The sequence below is a fragment of the Pseudochaenichthys georgianus genome, chromosome 11 (assembly GCF_902827115.2).
Source record: "Pseudochaenichthys georgianus chromosome 11, fPseGeo1.2, whole genome shotgun sequence".
NCBI lineage: Eukaryota > Metazoa > Chordata > Actinopteri > Perciformes > Channichthyidae > Pseudochaenichthys > Pseudochaenichthys georgianus.
Window position 1 is genome coordinate 22,337,606 of NC_047513.1, and position 22,732 is coordinate 22,360,337.

The 22,732-nt window shown below is 41.5% G+C and overlaps 1 protein-coding gene across 2 annotated transcripts; it reads left to right on the forward strand.

The window, feature by feature from the left end:
* Positions 1 to 14,610: 14,610 nt before the first annotated feature.
* On the forward strand, positions 14,611 to 22,282 carry LOC117455292 (transmembrane protein 196). 2 transcript variants are annotated; one of them, XM_034094734.1, is made up of 5 exons: positions 14,611 to 15,018; positions 18,276 to 18,332; positions 20,199 to 20,334; positions 21,139 to 21,257; positions 21,505 to 22,282. In XM_034094734.1, the coding sequence occupies exons 1-5, from the start codon at positions 14,854 to 14,856 to the stop codon at positions 21,574 to 21,576; spliced, it is 549 nt and encodes a 182-aa protein (XP_033950625.1). In that variant the 5' UTR covers positions 14,611 to 14,853; the 3' UTR covers positions 21,577 to 22,282. The 2 variants fall into 2 exon arrangements, with proteins under 2 accessions (XP_033950625.1, XP_033950626.1); XM_034094735.1 differs by lacking the exon at positions 18,276 to 18,332.
* The last annotated feature ends 450 nt before the right edge of the window (positions 22,283 to 22,732 follow it).

Consider the following 22,732-nt stretch of genomic DNA (forward strand, 5'->3'; position numbering starts at 1 on the left):
CCAGTTGATAATGAAACCCAGGCTTGACAGATGAGATACGAGCTGTATCGTCTGCAAAACCGTTTCCTCCCTGGAGCAAGCCAGCCACAGCCGGTCGTCCAGGCAAAATAACACTCATCCCCATTCTGAGTAGCTGCTCCAACCGTCTCCAACCGAGCCAGGAATGAGAAACGCAGGAATTTGCTGTGTTTCGGGATGATGGTTACGTGGAGGTAAGCATCGTTCAGGAGTCAGGACTATGGATGTGAACCTCCCTGGTGAACACACTCCAGCACCTGTTTGATCGTCGTCAGCATGGGAAAAGGCCATTCCCTTGTTGGACACTGACAGATCGAGGATGGGTCTCATTCCCCCCGCCCCGTCTCCTTCGAGACCAGAAAATAGCAGGAGTAAAAAAAAACGATTTTCTTCCCTTTGAGGAACCCTGGGAAAAGGCTTTCTTTAACCAGAGTTCCTGCCGCTCTGCACGGAGCGCGAGACACTGTTCCTGGGATGACAGGACTTCCTGTATCCCGTAGAACTGCGCGGGGGAGAGGCGAAATGCAGAGACTACCCTCTGCCCATCCGCCTGCTCATCCATCTGTCCATCAGACACACGCAGGGGCGCCGTAAGGGGGTGAAAAGTTAGGACGATTCTAAGGGCCCGTGACTAACAGGGGCCCCAAAATGTTTAGAACATTAAGAAAAAAAATGTAAGTAACCTTTCATCAATCCTCAATAATTAACATTAATAGAACGTTATATTGATAAATTACTCACTAAACTTACGATTCATTTAACTTATTTTCTTCCAAAAGTTAATTACCCAAAGCCTCTGTACACCCCCTTCTATTTACATGTAATGGTTTGGTCCTGCCTCCAAACGCGGTGCGGCACCGGCACTTGCAGAGAGTGAAAGCATGTGAGGAGGGATGCTAGTACTTAGCCTATGTAAGTGTGTTGTACTATGGTTGTACCATGTTTCAACGACCAACAAAGTCAGGCTCTAAGAAAAGAAGAGAAAGGAGAGAAAGACAAGAGAGAGGGACTAAAGGGCGACAGTATGTCACCCAGTTTTCACAAGAAAAGGTGGGTGTGGTCCATGAGTGGTGGAAATTAGTCTCTTAGCTAATGTGTTTTTGTTTACTAAGCTGACATTAAGTACTGTTAATATCTTTACAGAAAATTCAGAGGTCTTTCATTTCACTGCTCTTTTAGCTGACATGTAAAAGGTATGGTAGGTAATTCACTTCAGAAACACTTTTTGTTATATTCCATGGCTCTTAACATCCCGATAGTAATGAATATATGAAGTGCTTTGACAATAAATACATACAAAAATGTCATCTGTGGAAGCCTTGGCGCTGTAAAAAGCACCACCAATCATCTGAGCCGGCCCGGCTAAAATGACTGGATGGCCTACCTGCCTGTCAGCCTTCCATCTGTGCACAAACTTGTGTGTTGGAGGAGGGGCTCTGTAAGGAACTCTGAAGGAAGGGGCAGATTTTTTTCGGTTGTGTAATTTCAGATTCTAGCGCACTCGAGCTGGTTTCTCCATTCGTACCTACCTACCTTTAATAAATACAGACACATTTTTAGCGCATATTCATACTAAATCAGTTGTCCCTCCCCCTGGTGCCAGGACCAACAGATCCATCTTTAGGCTCAGCAGCCCTGTCCCCCCATAAGGCTGAACCTGAACCAGCTTTTCTCCCAACTGAAGGAGGAGAGCAGCATTGTGTTGAATGCCACTTAACATATCTGAAGGGAGACTGGAATACAATATATATATATATATATATATATATATATATAACAAAAAGCTAACATCTAATTTAAATTATACATTTCAAACACAGTATTTTCCCACATAGCCAATGATCTATATAAAACAAAAAACTGCTTTTAGTCTATTTAGGATGATGGACAGTTTGAAGCATTGAGTGATCAGTCTGTATTTTGGTTATGATATTAATACTAATGTTATTATATTAAAGCAGGGGTGGGGAACCTCCGGCCCCCGGGCCGTATACGGACCGCTAGACCATTTGGTACGGCCCTCGAGGTAATTTATAAACAAAGTGGCCTGTGCCTGGTGGTGGGGCCCAATGTGATATATTTTCATGGGGCCCAACATCCCTGGCGGCGCCCCTGGACACACGCGCCGCCACAGTACTCTGATAGCGCCAAGTGTACATTCTCTGGATGTGCTGTGGTTGGTGACAAACCACGCCAGAGCCCTCCACACGCTGCATTTCACACAGGCTCTCAATATGTCGTCGTTTAGGAGAATACTCGTAAACCGCGCGTTCACGCTCAACACCACTAAGGGATGAGCGGAGGTGTGTGCAGTGCTGTCCCCACGATGCGTAATAATGGCCCTCCGTGAGCTTATTACGACCGTGGGTAGGAGCTGTCTGAGACAGAGGAAAAATCCATGCTGCCTAAGCCCAAAAAGTTTAAGGTAGACAGATTTGAATAGCAAGCCCTGCTGTTTTATTAACCGATAAGTTAAAAAAAACAGCCGGCTTAGGCAGCGAGCCATGCTGCCAAGTAACCAATAGGCTATTGGCAGCCGGCTTAACCAGGGAGCCTTGCTGCATATTAACTTCCCTCTGTCCATCTAACACACGGGCCGTCACTCAAGGCGCGAACCTGCTCTGGATGTGCTGTGGTTTTCATGGTGACGACCCACGCCAGAGCCCTCCAGACGTTGCATTTCACACAGGCTCTCCTTATGTCGCGTTTAGGAGAAGGCTCGTAAACCGGACATTTAAGGTGCATTCACGCTCAACACCTCTGAGGGATGAGCGGAGGTGTGTGTAGTGCTGTTCACACTGTAATAATGGCCCTCATGGCTCATTACGACCGTGTGGAGGTAGGTTTGGGACAGAGGAAAGAAATCCGAGCTGCCTAAAAACCAATAGGTTTTAAAGACAGCTGGTTATGCAGCGAGCCATGCTGCCTATAACCGACAGGTTAGGGGCAGCCGGCTTACCCGGTGGGCCTTGCTGCTTATTATTATCCATCGAACACACGCGTCGCCAGTCTGAGTAACGGAGCGTCCACACTACAGCTTCAAAAAAAGCTTGGAGCTGGGCGTGTCTGGAGCTTGGGGATTTTATTCAAGCAACACGACCAACAACCAATCACATGAATCTCCCGCCCCCGACATACAAAGCAAAAAACCCTGGGGGTTTTATGCGAGCAATATATATATATATATATATATAAACTCCCCAAACAGGCGAAAACCTACCAGTTTCACCCACTGTCTCTGCCACCTCCCTCCATGCCTGGTTCCTCCGGTTTGTATCCCGGTAGGTGAAGAGGGTCTGGTCATACAAAACCGGGTGATTGCTACGGCGATAGTTAGTTTCTCCTCCAACTTTTTTTGAAATATAGAAATGAACGGCGGAATATCTCTCCCAGCTTAGACGCGGTTTGATTGGCTACGGCTTCAGCTGTCAGATTTTCAGAAACGGGATTTGATTGGCTGGCGCTGGCTACTCCGGCGTCTCCGGCGTCAGAAGTTGAACATTGTTCAACTTCTGACGCCGGAGACGGACCGCTCTGCTACCCACAATTCAGTTCGGGGAAAAAGCGAGGCAACGTGACGTCACCCCATTGAAAGTGAATGGGCAGATTGGAGTTTTCGACGCTGTCGATGCTGTCGACGCTGTCGACGCTGTAGTGTGGATGGGCCGTGATACTCTGAGAGCCACAACATGTTTTGGATGTGCTGTGGTTGTCATGGTGACGAGCCACGCCAGAGCCCTCGCCGCCGTTGCCCGTGAAGCAGTCCAAGAGGGGCCCGGACCGAAAAGGCTGCGAGGGGGCCTCCACACACTGCCTCTCACACCGGCTCTCACCCTGTCTCTGTTTAGGAGAAGGCTCTGGATATTGAGGCACTCAAACCTGCTCTGATGAATGAGCGGAGGTGTGTGCAGTGCTATTCACACAGTGCGTAATACCAGCCCTAGGCTCATTACGACCGTGTGTAGTATATATAGGCACATCTGGGACAGAGGAAAAACCGTGCTGCCAATAACCGACAGGTTATTGGCGAGCTCTGCTGCCGCGCTAACCAACTGGTTACAGCCGGCTCAAACGGCGAGCCCCGCTGTCTGTTAACCGACAGGTAACAAACAGCTGGTTTATGCACCTCCACACGCTGTATTGCACAGCGGCTCTCTTCACGTCGCCGTTTAGGAGAAAACTCGTAAAACAGACATTGAGGTTCACGCTCAAACCTGCTTGAGGAATGAGCGGAGGTGTGTGTAGGAGGCACATCTGTGACATAGGAAACAAACCCAGGCTGTCTAATTAACCGACAGGTTTTAAAGACAGCCGGTTTGAGCCGCGAGCTCTGCTGCCTAACAACCAACAGGCTGTGAGGCTGCCGTTTATGCAGCTTTTTTTTATGTCATCCGGAGGAGAGCTCTCCTGAACCGGGGGAACGGGGAGATCTCATTAGGCGGCTGCCTTTCCGATGATCTCCGGGAGTTCCTGGAGAATACCGCCTATCGACGGCAGAGCCGTGATGGCGGATAGAGGGACCCGTTGACCCGGCGTCAGCCCGGCAGCCGAACCTAGGCTCGGCTACCGGGCTGACAGTGTCCGCTCTCCATTGTCTGTGGGCCAGAGGGAGACGGACACAATGAGTGCACGACACCTGGGGAGTGAGAGCCGCGTTTGCGTGCTCTAATCCCCGGCAAGACTCACACCGTGAGCTCCGGTCGTAACTCATATGTCGGGTTGACACCGGGCCCCCGCCCTGTTTCCCCCGTCCGGAGGAGAGGGAGGATGGGCCCAGGGGAACCAGGAATGTTTGCTTTTTAGTAAGTAGCTCTTAAAAGAACTTGTTTTGCCTGACAATGCTTCTGCAACGGAGTGCTGAAGAAAAGTGGGAGTGGATTGTAGGGCCTACTTCCTATTTATACGGAAGTGAGCCCGGAGGGGCCCACGTCATGGTGGCCGTGGATTAAGTCTGTCAGTGCTGCACACGTGCAGTGGGGATTACCCAATAGCGATAGCTTTAGAGGGTGAAGCCTTATACCAGGGGTAGCTAACATGGTGCCCGCGGGCACTCATGCGGCTTTCACACCAGCGCTTTACCCTTTCTAGCTCCGAGCTAGAGCTTTTCTGGTTCAGCTCCGGTTTCCCTTTTCTGCTCCCGCTCTGTTCACACTGCCCAGAGCCCGACTGGTGCTGCCGCTGCTGCGTCATGACGTCACCGTTTACATCGCTGATTTGCTCCCCAACGGCGTTACGGCGCTCACAACAACAACAACGGGGAACTGCGTCGCGTCGATGATCGTGTTGCTTTTAATCACACGAAGCCAGATTAAATGAAATAATGACTTCTCCAACTTTATACTTTTCTCCAGAGTGCCGTGGTTCATTGTTTATTAATGTGTTTCTGCAGCATTTACCAACCGCTGCAGTGTTGGCTGCTCTTCCACGGGAGTTTATTCTCCCGTTAGCTCCCGGTTAGCTCACACTGCAGCGGCCGCTCTAAAGTATTCACTGTCCGACTCACACAAGCAGCTGATACATATTCCCAGTTCCCCTTAGCCCAGTGGTTCTCAAACTTTTTCTGTCATTCCCCACTTTGAACAGCTGGTCCTTTTCATTCCCCACCTGTTCCTCATCGCTCCAATAAAATGGTTGGCCAAGCTTAAAATTGTCAAATGTATCGTTCTATCTCAGGGGTCTCCAACCTTTTTAAGGATGAGAGCTACTTTCAAAAAATAAAACAAGTCGTGAGCTACTTTTACTCCTCTTTTTTGTTTTTTTGCAGTGTATATATTTAGCACATTTTAACATTATTATATGCTTACCTTTAACCTTTGTGTGTTGTTTGGGTCTGTGGGACCCGTTTTCAGTGTTTACTAAAAGAAAATTTAGCAATTTCATTATTTTAACCTGCTTTATTTGGTGGTGGACGTCACATCCTCTAGGGTCCGGGGTCATGCACCCCCAGGAAGATTTTTTTTAAATGTTGAAGTTAAATGCATCAATCTGGTGCACTTTGAGCTAGGGCTGCTCAATTAATCGTATTTTAATCGCGATTACATTTTTGGCTTGCAACGATTATGAAAACAACATTATCGAAATAAAACGATTTTTTTTTTTTTTAAATAGGTTTTTCAGTTGAATTATACTTAAAGTTCAGGGTAATCAACTGTTAAAAACATACTTTCCAAGTTATTTTCTTCAATAAATTGATGTTTTCAAAGTAAATGGTTAATCGTTTTTAATAATCGTGATATCAATTAATGATCCAAATAATCGAGATTATGATTTTTGCCATAATCGAGCAGCCCTACTTTGAGCCCAACATGAATTTATGGAAACAGCTCTCAACACTCGGATGAAAGGAAGCTGTATACTTTTCAATAATTCAAACATCTTTAGAATATGATCACAACAAAAAATGTAAACTTGTTTATTCTTATTTTATGTTACCTATTTAGCATTCTTTCTTTTTATTTATGCATATTTGACTAATCCCTCCCCTTTTAAACTTTTTACTGTCCTATAGTACACATTGGAATGATTTCTTACTTTATTTTTTACAACTTTATTAAACAGATAAAGGTGTGCTCTCTCTCTTGCTCTCTCGCTCTCTCTCGCTCCACATTGCTTTTCTTCCCGACTGCAACGCTGTTGTGTGTTTGTGAGAGCGTTTCACATGTATGAGATATTTTTACCAGTGGCGAGCCTGTCTCTGAGGGCCTAAGATATTCTACAAAATAATATTTAAAAACATTAAAACAAATTATATTTTTCTTTTTAAAATATGTTTTTAGTAATATTTGTCATTAGTTTTACCAAATATAACTTGATTAAATTGTATTTAAAATAACATTTCCATGTTTTCTTGTTTTCAATGTTGTTAAGTGCCAATAGTTGTATCACTGTTAACCTGAGTGGGAGACACTACAAAATGACTGAACCAAAATCAACCTATGACTAACAAACAAGATGGAATTCAGCTTATGTCCCTTAACGTTAATGGTTTAGCAAACCCGATAAAAAGAGCAAAAATGAAGAAAAGAGAAACCCACCTTTCACAGACGGAACATGAAAAATTAAAACAATTTGGATTCAAAAACACCTTTTACAGCTCCCACTCTAACGCACGTAAAAGAGGAGTAGCAATTTTAATTTCTAATGCAGTCAAATTTGAGTACCAAAAATAAATAAAAGATAGAGAGGGACGATATATTATTGTGAAAGGGACAATTGACAAAACTAAAGTAACATTGGTAAACATATATGCACCACCTGAGAGTGATAAGTATTTCTTTGGGGCCTTGCTTGATCTGATTGCAGTAGAAACAGAGGGAATATGTATAAGTGGGGGAGATCTCAATTTGATAATGGATTATGATCTGGACACAACAAACTGTAAGAGAATTAAAAAACTAGTGAAAAACACTTGGGAAGAAATGGGATTCTTTGATGTCCAAAAAAAAAGGATTTCAGCTATTACTCGGCAATACACTCAGTATATTCACGGATTGATTACTTTTTTATGCAAAAGGAAAATAGGGATAAAATACAGGACTGTCAAATTGGAGTGGCTGACTTGAATATTAAACTGGGGTGCAGACGGAGAGACACATTATGGAGATTGAACGTGGGCATATTGAATAACAAATTGGTTGTTGAACAAATCAAAGATGAAATACAGAAATACTTAGAGGAAAACAATAACGACAACACAGACCCAGCCATATTATGGGATGCATTAAAAGCAGTAATACGAGGAAAATTGATTTCTATTACAAGTAACCTCAAAAAAGTAAAAGAAACTCAATATAATAATCTCACAGCCGACCTGAAACAATTAGAACAAAAACATAAAGAAAAAGTGATAGAAATACACAAAAACAAATCAAAGAGGTGAGAAACAAAATCAACAACTTACTACATCAGGATATGGAGATAAAAGCAAGATATCTTAAACAAAATTATTATGAATTAGGCCCCAAAGCTACAAAGTTGTTGGCAAGACGTTTACGAAAGCAACAGGCAGCAATCACAGTCAACAAACTACATGACCCTAAAACAAATCAACCTAAATATGAACCCAAAGAAATTGAATATATTTTTAGAGATTATTACAAAGATCTTTACATGCAAACGTCTACAACAAATCATATGCGTACAAAGTCATTCCTAGACTCACTGGATCTGCCCTCTATAGGTAATGTTCAAAATGAACGTATAACAGCAAAGATAACTATAAATGAAATCCATAAGGCAATCGGAAAACTGAAAACAAACAAAGCTCCAGGTAGTGATGGATTCCCATCTGAGTGGTACAAAAAACTAGAAAAAGAACTGTCTCCACTGCTACTAGGTGCCTTTAATTGGATCATGTCAAAAGAGGATACTCTCCCCTCATGGAAAGAAGCAATTATTACAGTTATCCCCAAACCACTAAAAGATAAAGAATGTTGCCAATTTGAGACCAATCTCAATTCTTAATGTTGATTACAAGCTCTACACTACGATACTATCAAACAGGCTACAAACAATAGTACCAGACCTCATAGATGAGGACCAAACGGGCTTTGTTTCAGGCAGACAGACACATGATAATATCAGAAGAACGTTACACATCATACATAGAATACAAAAAAATAAAATACCAGCAGCACTGATTAGTCTCGATACGGAAAAAGCATTTGACAGGGTCAATTGGGAATTTTTATATCTAACATTAGAGACATTTGGATTCAGTAATAAAACAATTAAATGCATTAAGTCTATTTATAACAAACCAACAGCTCGAGTTAAAGTTAATGGCTCACTAACAGACAGATTTACATTGGAAAGAGGAACTAGACAGGGCTGCTGTCTTAGCCCTACCCTGTTTGCTCTATATATAGAACCATTAGCCCAAATGATCAGACAAGAAAGTGCTATTGCAGGAATAGAAATTAGTCAACAAAAACATGTTATTAGCCTTTTCGCAGACGACGTCATGATCATGCTGAAAGATCCAGTAAGCTCCTTTATAAAGCTAATGCAAATTATGGAACAATTTGGTGAATATTCAGGATACAAATTAAACATATCTAAAACTCAAATCCTTATGTTTAACTGCGCTTCAAATCAAGAACTAAAATAATTTAATTTAAACTGGGAAGCTTAGGAATAAACATAACCAAAAATGTAGCAAAGCTGTACCAAAGCAACTATGAATGTATTGACAAAGATATAAGGAAAGATTTCGAAAAATTGTCAACTTACCCGATGAGTTTTATTGACAGGATAAATACAGTGAAAATTAATATTCTACCGCGCTTGTTGTATTTATTTCAATCCTTGCCGATAAATATACCGCAGATTCAGTTCCAAAGCTGGGATAAGCTTATATCAAGATTCATATGGGGGGGTAAAAGACCTAGGATAAGATATACCACACTGCAATTGCCTAAAGAAAGAGGGGGACTGGCACTTCCAAACCTAAAGGAATATTATCATGCAGCACAACTGCGTCCTCTCATTTACTGGTGCAACTCCGATTATATAGCCCGCTGGAAAGACATAGAAATACTTACATATGAGTCCCCAATTCAACCACTCATAGGGCAAAGAGAAATACCTCCCCATATTACAGAAAAGGGAGACCTAGACCCAATAACAACATTTACACTAGAACAATGGTATTCTATTATTAAACAATTGAAATTGGGAAGGGAACTTGGACTATTAGACTGGATAGCCTATGACAAAGGATTCAAACCAGGAAGCTATGACTGTAGATTCAAGCAATGGACAGAAAAGGGTTTAACAGCCATATGCACGGTTATCCAGAAAGGAGAAATGAGAAGCTTTCAAGACCTGAAAAACCTCTTTGACCTAGAGAACAAAGACTTATTCAGATATATGCAAATGAGGGACGACTATACGACTTTGTAAACATCAGGAACCTCACCATACACATGTGTTTTGGAGCTGCAGTAAAATTCAACCTTTCTGGGACTGTGTACACTCTGTTATATGCAAGGTATTAGGCTATAGAATCCCTCGAACCTGTATTATACCTGGGACATATGGAAGGATCTGTACATGTCGGAGATCAATACCTGATCAAGATCCTCCTAGCTGCTGGAAAGAAGGCTATCACTAAAAACTGGCTAAAGGCGGAAACACCAAGCTACAGACAAGGGGTTCATATTATTGGTGATATCCTAATAATGGAGAAAATCACATACAAGTTGAAAGTAATGGAAGACAAATTTCTTAAGGGCTGGGAAAGATGGTTAAGGTACATAACAAATGAGTCATACAAATATTTGATAACTATGTAGATCGTCTCCGTACAGGCACTGTTCTCTCTGAAATGTAATATTTGTTGTGTGTAATTGTACCTTGTGAAAAAATCAATAAAAGAAAGTTAAAAAAATAAAAAGTAAAAAATAAATAAATAAAAATAAATAACATTTCCAAATAAATAAATCCTTTGAATCTGCCTATTCAGTTTCTGTTTGAATGTGAAGGGTTAAATGAAAGAAGCTCGTCTCTGCGAAGTGAAGACAGGAGCTGATTGGACGTCCAGCTATGAATTCACAGAGCGCCAGCTATAGTAACTGAACGAGAGAGTAATGTCAAATGACAGTACAATTGACCAATCATATCTTCCCTCTAAATGGGTGGGCTTTATTATCGCGGGCTTTATTATCGCGGACTTTATGACGCGATAATAAAGTTCCGCCCGCTGTGAAACATTTCTTGTTTCCATAGCAACAACAACTATCAACAACGTAAACTCGCCTTCAAAATAAAAGCATGCCAAATTACACTTAAAGGTCCCATGTCATGCTTTTCCGGTTATTACCCGTCCCCTTGTAGGCCATTAGGTGAACCCTGTTATCGTTTCATCCCGCTCCACAGAAGTGGAACTACACAATCTTTAGTTCATAAAAAAGAACGAGTCATGCTTATCCACCAAAAAAAAAATCGTCGCTAAAATTCCTGTCAATTCTTCTAGGCACGTAATTATTGGCTGATCTAGTCCCTTCAAAGCGTAATAATATCTTGGTCAAAAGTAGTGCCACGGTCTGTCACGTGATCGTGCTACACCAATTGGGTAGCTGCATATACCGGTATCAACAAACAGATTTGGAAAAAATGGCGACCGCACCAGAAAGTCTCAAAAAGTCAAAATTATCAACACACAAACATTGTTACATGCATATTACGTCTGTGAAGCACGAAAAGGTGTATATATATCTATAATAATAATCTATAATAATAATAATAATAATATATATATATATATATTATATATATATATATTATATATATCTATAGTAATAATCTATATATATATATATTATATATATCTATAATAATAATCTATATATATCTATAATAATAATAATAATAATAATATAATATATATATATATATATATATATATATCTATAATAATAATCTATATATATCTATAATAATAATAATAATGTAATTCATCAAATTATTATATGATGAATGAGTAAATAAATGAATCAATGGTCATTGGTATAAGTACTGCATTTTATTGATCTAAATTACTTAACGTAACAAGTTAACCTTCTTCTTGGACGCAGCTATGTATGAAATCAAGTCATGTTTATTTTAAGAGTGCATTTAACGTGTACAGGGTAATAATAACAACAGACAAAAAGTCCTCAGTCTAATGGAATAATCCACGAGCTCAGCCAATGAACCTAGCGATGCGAACATGGTAGTCCAGGAATGTTGTTGTAGCTGGAGTTGGCTGATAAACGCTGCTAGCCAATGTTGATTCGATGGTCAACTCTGTTCCCAGATAGTAAAACCTCTCACAAATACCGCGTATATAACGCAAATACCTCGGACTTAGTGATGTATTAAGACATATGACAAAACATGACATAAAACAAGCATACAGCACTGTTTAGAATCCATTTGGTCTGGTTTAGCGTAACCATGTAGGCGGCCATCTTTCACTTCTGTTGACAATATGCAGCTACCCAATTGGTGTAGCACGATCATGTGACGAACCGTGGCACTACTTTTGACCAATATATTATTACGCTTTGAAGGGACTAGTTCGGTGGATAAGCATGACTCGTTCTTTTTTATGAACTAAAGATTATGTAGTTCCACTTCTGTGGAGCGGGATTTCTTTTCTATAGGACTTGTCGAGATTCACCTTGCGGCCTATTGTGGGTTATGAAGGTTTTTATGCATGTAAATGGTGTGCAGAGTCAAAACCCTCAAAGTACACCATGCAGCGAGTAAACTCTAACACAGAAAATACCTCCCCAAAACGCCTCGTTGGAGATACGTCACTGTCCATTTGATTCTTCCGGGTACATCATGATGTCATGTCGTCCCCGGAACGAAATGGACCAATCCGTGGAGCCGTTACGTTAAGCCCCCGTTGATTGGTCCAAATTGACCAATCCACGGACTTCCTCACACACTCAGTGCATGCAGCTCTGCTGATTTCTCCTCCCTGGCTGCAGGCTGATAACAGACAGTTGGGATCGCGGCGAAATTCTCTCTGCAGACCCATTCTCACAGCGTTTATCAACCTTTTTCTTACTCAATATCAAGCCACACTTATTGTTTTTACTTCGGCTGTGACTTTGTGTGTGCTCAGGGTGAGTTTGGCTGTGTTTCGCTGTGTATCGCTAAACAAGGAAATCACACCTCCACGGAGCTCAGCGCGATTCACAACGTCCCGACTGGTCCCGACCAATCGGAGCACACTGGGCTCACAGGGAGGGGGGGGGGCAAGAGCTGCAACGAGCCATTTAGTGGAGAGAGTGAATACTGCTGAATACTTTACAGAGATGCTGTATGCGAAACCAATGTGAGTTTGGAAAATTGCACAGTATAATTCTATTCTAGTAGTCCTCAACAATGGAATTATGATCACTCAGTGGAAATGGCACATCTTTGCGCCCCATCACTTTGAGAAACGCTGCCTTAGCCTAAGTGAATGTGTGTCAGTCTGAATTGACACTGTTTGGCATCACGCTGTTATGAAAGTTTCTCTGGTATAAAATGGGTGATGTTAGCATAGCAACCGAAGCTAAACTGACTACTTGCTATTGCTATCCTATTGTGGCATAAACCATTTTCTACAGGCACATTTTACCAGCGAATTTGTATTATGATTCTACTTGTGATAGTCGGACATGACAACCTGTGCAGCCCATGTATTGATTCCATCCGATAGCTGCTATAATACAAAACAAAACGTCTGCCTCTCTCCACAATGATCAATAACAGTGAACGGATGGTCAAAGTAAGGTACAAATAAACAGTATCACACGAAGCCTGGTTAGTGTTGCCTGACTTTATAAAGTGTGTTTATAAGCACTACTGCAGGACAAATTGGAGGACCCCATGAGGGGAATCATTAATTTTAGGGTGAAGACTTGGTTAGGGTTAGGGTTAGGGTAAGGGTAATGTTAAGGGTTAGGGTTATGCATGTGTTGGTTATGGTTAAGGTTAGGATAAGTCTCCAGGAAATGCCTGTGAGTCAATGTAATGTCCCCTGAAGTGATGTATACATGGTGTGTGTGTGTGTGTGTGTGTGTGTGTGTGTGTGTGTGTGTGTGTGTGTGTGTGTGTGTGTGTGTGTGTGTGTGTGTGTGTGTGTGTGTGTGTGTGTGTGTGTGTGTGTGTGTGTGTGTGTGTGTGTGTGTGTGTGTGTGTGTGTGTGTGTGTGTGTGTGTGTGTGTGTGTGTGTGTGTGTGTGTGTGTGTGTGTGTGTGTGTGTGTGTGTGTGTGTGTGTGTGTGTGTGTGTGTGTGTGTGAGAGAGCACCCCTTTATTAATATAGATAAAGTAAGAAATCATTCCAATGTGTACAATAGGACAGTACAAGAAACAGTTTAAAAGGGGAGTGATTAGTAAAATATGCATAAATAAAAAGAAAGAATGCTAACTAGGTAACACAAGATAAGAATATACAAGTTTAAATGATTTGTTATTGGTTGTGATCATATTCTAAAGATGTTTGGATTATTGAAAAGTATACAGCTCCCTTTCATCTGAGTGTTGAGAGCTGTATCCATAAATTCCTTTTGTGCTCAAAGTGCACCAGATTGATGCATTTCACTTCAACATTTAAAACAAATCTTTCCGGGGGGTGCATGCCCCCCCCCCCCCCCCTTAGAGGAGGTGAGGTCCCCCCTAGAGGAGGTGAGGTCCCCCCCTAGAGGATGTGAGGCCCACCCCCAAATAAAGCAGGTTAAAATAATTAAATTGCATACATGTTCTTTTAGTAAACACTGAAAACGGGTCCCACAGACCCAAACAGCACACAAAGGTTAAAGGTAAGCATATAAATAATGTTCAAATGTGCTAAATATATACACTGCAAAAAACAAAAAAAAGAGGAGTAAAAGTAGCCCCCGACTTGTTTTATTTTTTTAAAGTAGCCCTCACCCTAAAAAAGGTTGGTGACCCCTGCCTTTTACGATATAGAACCTGAGCACTCTGAGCTTTATAACTATCATGCTGTTTGAGTTTTCCACATGAGGGCGGAGGCTGTGGCTCTTTTGGCCCTGTATTGCGCGTGTGTCTGAGTGTGCGCGCGAATCCCCACATCAAGTGTGTGCTCGCGGTGATGCTACCTTGGACAGCTCCAGGCAGCACACACGCACTTGAGCAAGCGGAGATACTCTCTCTTTAAAACAATTTCCAACCACAGAGCCAGCTCACCTCCTCCAGTTTAGTTTACTTTGACCTTTCCACTCTATGCCTACTTTTTTCGGATAACCCCTCCTTTACAGCCCGGTATGGAGCAGTAGAGACGCGGACTCCTCTCTCGCCCTCCGGCTGGAGCTGAGGAGATGCCCGGGGCGGGATGTGTTCCAGCCGCAAGATCCTGTGGAGCCTGCTCCTGCTGTCCGTGGTGGAGGTCGGCCTGGGTGTAGCGAGCATCGTCCTGGGAGCCGTGGGCATCAGCTGGGTCCGCGGAGAGCACAAGACCCAGCAGGGCGACGCGTCCCCGGTCTGGAGCGGACTCTGCGTAAGTCCTGAAACAACTTCTCTTCTTTCCTGCCTTTACTTTCGGACAGCATATCCACGTCAGGTTAGGATAAATATCTCAGGGATGTAGTTAAAGGAAGTTGCACGGCTAAAACTCAGGGGAATTATCTGTCTCTGTTCTTATTCAACATTGAATGTACATACTAAAACGTTTCTCACAGAGAATGCGGTACAAATCGGTATATTAAAGTCAGGTATATTAAACGAATTTGGCCTTTTCAATGGAAACCATGATAAATAGTTTTTACTTTTTGTATTAGTTTTATTCTTCCTAATAACTCTTAATAAAAACATGTACACCCAAAAATCAGGTTACACATCAACGTTTTTCTTAAAAGTCTACCAATTAAGTGTTGTTTCTGTGGTCCAGGACACTTTTAACTTTTACATCACACACTGAAGTTGATTTTGAAGTCACAGTATAAAGCTTTAAAAGGTATTCAATTGATATGTCGTCATACTGGTGCAGGCCCGGTTCTACGGGGGTGCATAAGGGTGCATTGCACCGTCAGTTGAGTCGTTCTGCACCCTCATTTGAAAAATGAAAAGTGAAAAAAAATAAAAATAGGTAAAACTATTACATATATAATAAGAAGAAGAAGAAGAAGAAGAAGAAGAAGAAGAAGAAGAAGAAGAAGAAGAAGAAGAAGAAGAAGAAAAAGAAGAAGAAGAAGAAGAAGAAGAAGAAGAAGTATAAAATAATTGTAAATGTGGTTAAATAACATTGTCTGCTGCATTTATTTGCTCAATTTAAACGGTAAGTAACGTTATTATATCAGGTGTGCGTGACCTGTGCCGCTGCGCGTTCGTCATCTGCAAGGTGCTTACACAGCAGTCAGTGATGGACATCAGAAAATGGTTAAAACAACCAGCCCTAATCACCAGCAGTAACACTGCATCTACTGCAGGTAATAACAGTTCAGATCATGGGGACATTACGTTACCCGCGGCCACTGTCGTGGACACTAACGCCCGACTCGCCGGCTTTGCCCGCCTCGCCGGCTTTGCCCGCCTCGCCCACGGAGGCGGAGCAGCCGCAGCCGTCTTCGTTGCCCCAAACACCGCCACCCGTCAGCGGCCCGCAAGTGCCAGAAGACGTCGGCAAAACAGAGCCTGCCCAGGTATATTTAAAAAAGTACCCAACTCGCCTGTACAGTGGGGTAAGGCGCTCATTTTGCAGCTCATGGTTTCAAAACAGAGATTGGCTGGAATATTCATGTAAAAAATATGAAATCTTCTACTATGCATTTAGACATTTCGGTTCAAGTATAAGTCAGATTCCTTCACCACAACTGGTGAATGAATTAATCAAGCAAAGAGCACATAGATCTCTTCATTTTGCTCTCAAAGTGCACCAAATTGATGCTTTTAACTTCAATATTTAAGAAAAAATCTTCTCGGGGAGCATGCCCCCGGACCCCCCTACAGAAGGTGCGGACCCTCCTAGAGGGTGTTAGGTCCACTCCCCACTTATAAAAATAGTAATTTACCCCTGCACCCTCCACCCTGAGTCATTTTGTTCTGGAACCGGGCCTGTACTGGTGGTGGTTTATCTAATATTAATTACGAACTGGAAGCTGTAGTTGCCAGTTTTAAGACCTAGGATGTGGATAAGAATTGTTGGTCACATACTATACATTCGTCCTTTCTGTGACTTAATGTGTTAGTTAGTTCAATGCGATGTTAGAGAGATACAAACGGACATTTGGTATATGTGCCACAGTTAGGGGTCAGTTTAATTCATTCATGCTTGAATTGCTCCTTGGTTCTTAAGCTTTTACGCACAAATATCGCCTCTCCCCTCTGCATATGTCTCCTCCTTTTACAGTGCACTCTCTTCCTCATTTTCTTGATTTCCTGCAGAGCAATGAAAAGTTCAGTTTCTGATATTTTTAGAAGATATATATAGTCTCGAATCGACAATGAGCGCAATATTACTGCTGCGAGTGTGTGGAGCTCAACTATAAGTCATATATTACAGTATCTGAATCTGGTTTCAGTATCTCTTGATGTGTAAATATCTGCAAAGAAATAACTTAGTTATATTACTTTTTATGTTTTTGTGTGGGTGCATAGTGTGTGTGTAAACAGCTGTCATTCAGTGCGACATCTGTTTAACCTCACAGCTGTCTGCTGAGTCGGCCCTTGTCTTTTGTCACTATCCAAGAGGTTTTATATCTCCTCTCAGGAACTGGAAGTTATTAGTAGTGATTGACTGTTCCCCCCAAAGTAGATTGAATGTCCAACTTTTGCACAGATTTAGTGTGCTGCTGAATATGGAAAATTATCCTCTTCATATCTAAATATATCTATCAGGACTTTTTGAGTTATGAATGTTTTGCTACATTTTGTCATATATTGTTAAAAGTTGTTAGGCAGCCCTTTAAAAACCAAATGTCATCTGTTACATTTCTGACTTAATCCATAATAATTTGGAGTTTATCATTTCTAAATCAAAAGCACCAATTTCTTTTTATTCAAATACAAGTTTGCCTTTAAAGGAAAGAAGCCTATCTAGACACCATGTATTCAGACGTGACATATATACATTTAAGGGTTTTTATATTTTTGTACTGAAATAATAAGAATATTTTCAGAGTGAAACTGAGAAACTCTAATTCACATTTACATCTTTACTTTACAACAGATATAATACAATTACCTGAAAGCAACTTCAAACAAAACAACTTAAATTAAGATCCACTCAGTCTATTTTCTTCTGTTTAAGGCAAACCAATAAGGTCTGAAAGCTCTGAAATAAATCTAGTACGTGAACCTTAAAGCCTCAACTTGAACTGATACAGTCATTTTGAGCTGCTTCCAACTTTTCAATGAGTTAATACAGAAGTACAGGTATACAGTACACCCAGTACACACAAACGTATGCCTCCAGCTACTTCCAATGCAGCTTATTTCTCATCGTGCTGTCCCATTTGTAAGCATATATTCTGTCAGCGTAAAACCGTACTGTTCCTGCTCAGCCTGAATCACTGACGCCCAGGACAGTGGGTTCCTGCGTTAATGTCACAATAACACATAATATTTTTAGACAGAGAAAGTTTCATCTGAATATCCGGGTGTAAAGAATACAATCATCCTTTCCTGCTGTCAACACAAGGAGGAGGGGGTGATGCAAATAGTTTACATTTCAAAGAGTTTGAAAGCAGTAACTTTCTTAAGGCTACAATTTAAGAAGAAACTGCTCATTAACTCGTTTGTTGTTCTCTCTCTATCCAGTTTCTGGTCTGTGGGATGTGCGGGATGCTGTGTGCTCGAAAGAGGACAGGTCTTATTGTAAGTAGCCTATATATTTAGTTGGTTACTTTCCCAGTGGCATCTTTTGTTGTCCTTTTGTGATATGTTTTTGGACTCTCCTGCTGCGGCAAACAGGAAATGCCCTCCAGTGGCACATTGGGAGCAAAAGTGATTTAAAGAAAACGATTCCACATTTTTGGGAATCTGCCCTTTTGCATTTTTGCAAAGTATTGCATGCAAAGATCATTACTACTCTTATACAATTAAGACCACAGCCTGCATCCATTGCATATCTAAGCTTAGCATTGCATAGCTTGGCTTAGCTTTAACACTGGAAGAAAGGGGAAATTTGTCCCTGTCCCACTATCGGCACCTCTAAAATTCACAGATTAATACTCGATCTTGTTTGTTTATTCTGCACAAAAAAAGAGTGTGGTCAAATATGTATTGGACAGCTGGTTGCCTGGCAACTGGATACTGTCCAATGAAAAGTCTGGCAAATAACCCTGAAATATATAGTTGTGATGAATAAACTCGACAGTGCTGCACAGTGCTGCTTCCAGGCTTTATGCTAAGCTAAGCTAACCACCTGCTAGCTTCATATATAACAAACAGATGAGGGAGCTATTAACCTTCTCATCAACAAACTCACAAACGAGAAAACATGAGTTAGAAATTGGAGTCAAAATGTTAATAAGTATGACTGTACAAACAAGGCCTGCATACATTCCCTTACAAGTTTACAAGTGATGGCTGTCTGATCATGTGAAACACCCAAAGGTGCTCGTTGTCCTGCAGGTGCATAGGCCTACAGTGTGCTCTGAAAAAGACATTTGCGGAAATCAGAGGAGACAGGCAGTCACCTCTCCTCTTCTCTTTCTGTCGTTCCCTCCATCTTTTATACATAGTGATCCCATCGCAGCCTCTCTGTGCCTCTCCTACAGGGAGGGCACTAATGATGGATCAATGTCAGCACAATCTGCTGTAACAGAGACATCCCTCAACCTTTCTCTCCCTCTGTCTCACCCTATCCATCCCCGCCTATTGTCTCTGTCGCCCCCTCCTTGTATCCTCGTGACTTTCCCTTTTTCATCGCTCTCATCTCTCCACCTTCTCTGTCCAATCTCATCCTCCCCGGTCGTTTTGATGCTCTGACTCTCTCCATCTCCTCCTTCCTTGTTTGCCTGCGGGGTGATGATTGCATTATGTTGGTTTTGCTCCGGAGTCCTGCCAGCCGCTTTCCACACTTTACAGAGTAATGACTGAAATTGGAGAAGCCTTTTTCCATGTGGTTAAAGGCACTAAAAGCATCTCTACTGGGAGCAATAAGAGAACCTGAATTCCTGACACAACACACACACAAACACAAGCATGCCTGCACAATAAACAGGAAGTAGAAGTGAATCGATCGGATTTTATTATTCTGATTGCAAAGCGACTGCAGTCATTCTCCCATCACATCCTGGTGGGAGGGAAATTTGATTCTCTTACTGTGTTTGAATTTTCCAACTGCTTTTTTCTAAGGTAATCCATAAAATGTGATTTATTAGACACTAAAAGGAAAATCTCACGTACTGTCTAACACACACAAATCAGACACACAAACACAAACACAAAAACAAGTGAATGATGCAAGCATATTTACATGCTGTGCAATATTTCTGGAAGAGACAGTATGCTTTGAGAGCCATCCAATTTTCTAATAAGAAATTAGATTTATTTTGACTGATACGCATTACTCATCAGAACAACCGTCGTCCAAAACAGAAAATGATGGAGATTAATCTCAATAGTAGCTTGTATATCTCCCATCTCATCCCTTTTTGTCAGTTTGTTTACAGTTTTGTGGAGAAGATATCAATTATGCCGTTTGCATTGACATAAACCATTCTCCCTGTCCCCCAGATGATCCTATTTTCGGCATGCTGTATCTGTGGTCTGATTGGTGGGATCCTCAACTTCCAGTTTGTCCGGGCTCTGAACAAACGACCAGATTCCATGCACTCCATCCATTTGGCTGCCATGACGCTGGCCTGTCTGGGTATAATATAACATAACACAATTGTTAATGTCTTCTTCATGTGACAAGTATGCTATCATAATGAAGGGATGTTGTTAGTAAGTATATTTGTTTGAGGGGTTTATATGTATATTCAAAGGTTTTACTGAAGGGTAAAGCAGCTTTTAATATGCCACCTATTAGCACTGTTAAATAACTCCAACCTGTTACTATCAGACATCATAGCTCCACCACTGTCACAGGAAGTGGCGTTGTCATCTCTTTCTCCACATAAAACAGTTAAGGGTGGGCTTAGAGTAATGAAACAGCAGTGACAATGCTGACATGCTGATTTCAAACTGGCATAATGTTTACCATGTTCACCATCTTAGTTTGGTGTGCAAGTTTATTACATTTGCTTTTGTAAACATTTGCTTATTTGCACAAATTACAACAGCATACATAATAAAATACCTGATATTTCCACTGTATAAAATGAAGGGATCACGTGAGGGTGACATACAGATCTGTACCTAATTTCCCAGAAATGCATCTAATAGCTGGTAAGAAATGTCAATGGATAAAACATGAACAAAGTGTGAGAGAGGTAAGGGGGATCACCAAGTCATTAGGACATATCCTCTTGGGATCATAACTTTATAACCATTGCAATAGTAGTTTAGATATTTCAAATTAGACTAAAGAAATGAACCAACCAACAGCGATTAGTCATAGAACGTCGCCAGCATGGCTACAACGTATAAAATACTAAAGATAGGGAAAAAAAAACTCTTTCATATAGAATAAAGATATCTTCCATTGTTTCCCTTTTCCTGTCTTGTCCAGGGATCTCTTCCTGTACCTTATCCACGTGGCTCACCTGTCGCCTGGCCAGCTCTGAGCAGCAGAGGATGTTCCTGGAGAGGGAGCACTCGCTGCACCACTCGCACGAGATGACCGAGAAGGTGAGCTTCTAATTGGTCAGCTTGTCAACCGTATGCTAACAGTGTATGTTTCATGGCCAATACTAAGCAGATCTTTGTCTCACTGCTCCGCCTGAACCTGCTGGATCTGTCAGACCATGCTGAGGAAGCGGTAGAAGTTTTCATAAGACACTGTAGTGCTTGGAAACAATACCCCTTTTTGTCCACAGTGACCACCAAAATAAAAGTTACTTTGTAGTGACCAAGTGTGTCTGTGTCCCCCTAACAGGAGATCCTGGACAACTCCAGTAACGGCATCCCTCAGATCTCCTACAACGGACACAACCAAGCATCACCATGACGACCTATCACCAAAGACGACACAGAGACGGTTCATGAATCGCTCGCTGTGCTCTCAGATGAAAAATACTGCATGTCGTTTTTTCCACACATCCTGCGGCATAAGCAGTAACTACATCTTGACCGCAGGGAGTGAGTCCAGGTCTCTCAACATGGACGGCTTTTTTCTGCCACATGTTTAATAGAAGAACATTCTGACAACAGGACTAAGGTGTTTGAGCCTCTGAATGATTATGCAAACAGGTTCAAACCCCCTTTGATCAACTCAAACCAAAACCGGGATGGAGAGCTGCTGTTAGGGTCATAATTCAGGTGACGAACCTCGGCGTTCGGTATCTAACCTTTAAAGTAACGAGTTTGAAGGATATATTTTATCCAATGAGATGCCCTCAAAGTAATGAGCACAAACCAAGCATGCAAGTGATTCAGTTGAATAGCCACTGCTATTTCAGTCTCAATGTCTTTATTCTCTCTGTGTCTTGTCATGGGTTTATGGAATGCAGACCTTGAGATAGCTTACAGTAAACCGTATGTATCGTCTGATTAAGGAATGCTTTGATATGAAATACGGTGATGCACAGTGTACTGCATTGTATATCCATGCTTATATATATATATATATATCAGGACTCTAGCTGTAACCACAAATCAAACATATTTTTATAAATGCTTCTTATAAAAAGTGAATTAAAGTATGACTAATCTGAGTGATGGTTTATCTTGCATGGATTATGTCAGTTTAATTGAGATTCAGATTAATTTACACACAGACACAAAAAACACACAAACACACACAAACACACAAGATGCAGCAAAATGAGTTTAGTCTTGTGATCCCAAAATATGTATTAGATTGAACAAGCCTCAGGATTTTTGCACATTTCTGTCAATATGCAGGTGTTTTGAATTATCACATAACAAGTTTCCCCCTGACAGCATTCTAATCAATGCACTAAATGTTAATTTCCATTAAATAAATGTAATAAATCTTTAAAACCAAGTGTACAATATTACTGACAACCTGCACATCAGGCTGTCACTTGTGATCAATGAGGAGCAAGATTTAGGAAGTCTCTTCATTCCTATGGGAGCTCAGAGGTGGATTTGGCTCTGCTCAAGGTTTACATAGTCATCGTAAAGCTAAGCGATGAGGTAAA

Coding starts and splice junctions, on each gene's coding strand:
- LOC117455292 (XM_034094734.1), top strand. CDS start 14,854: ATGTGTTCCAGCCGCAAGATCCTGTGGAGCCTGCTCCTGCTGTCCGTG. Junction 15,019..18,275: donor CGGTCTGGAGCGGACTCTGC/GTAAGTCCTGAA, acceptor CTCTCTATCCAG/TTTCTGGTCTGTGGGATGTG. Junction 20,335..21,138: donor CATGACGCTGGCCTGTCTGG/GTATAATATAAC, acceptor TGTCTTGTCCAG/GGATCTCTTCCTGTACCTTA.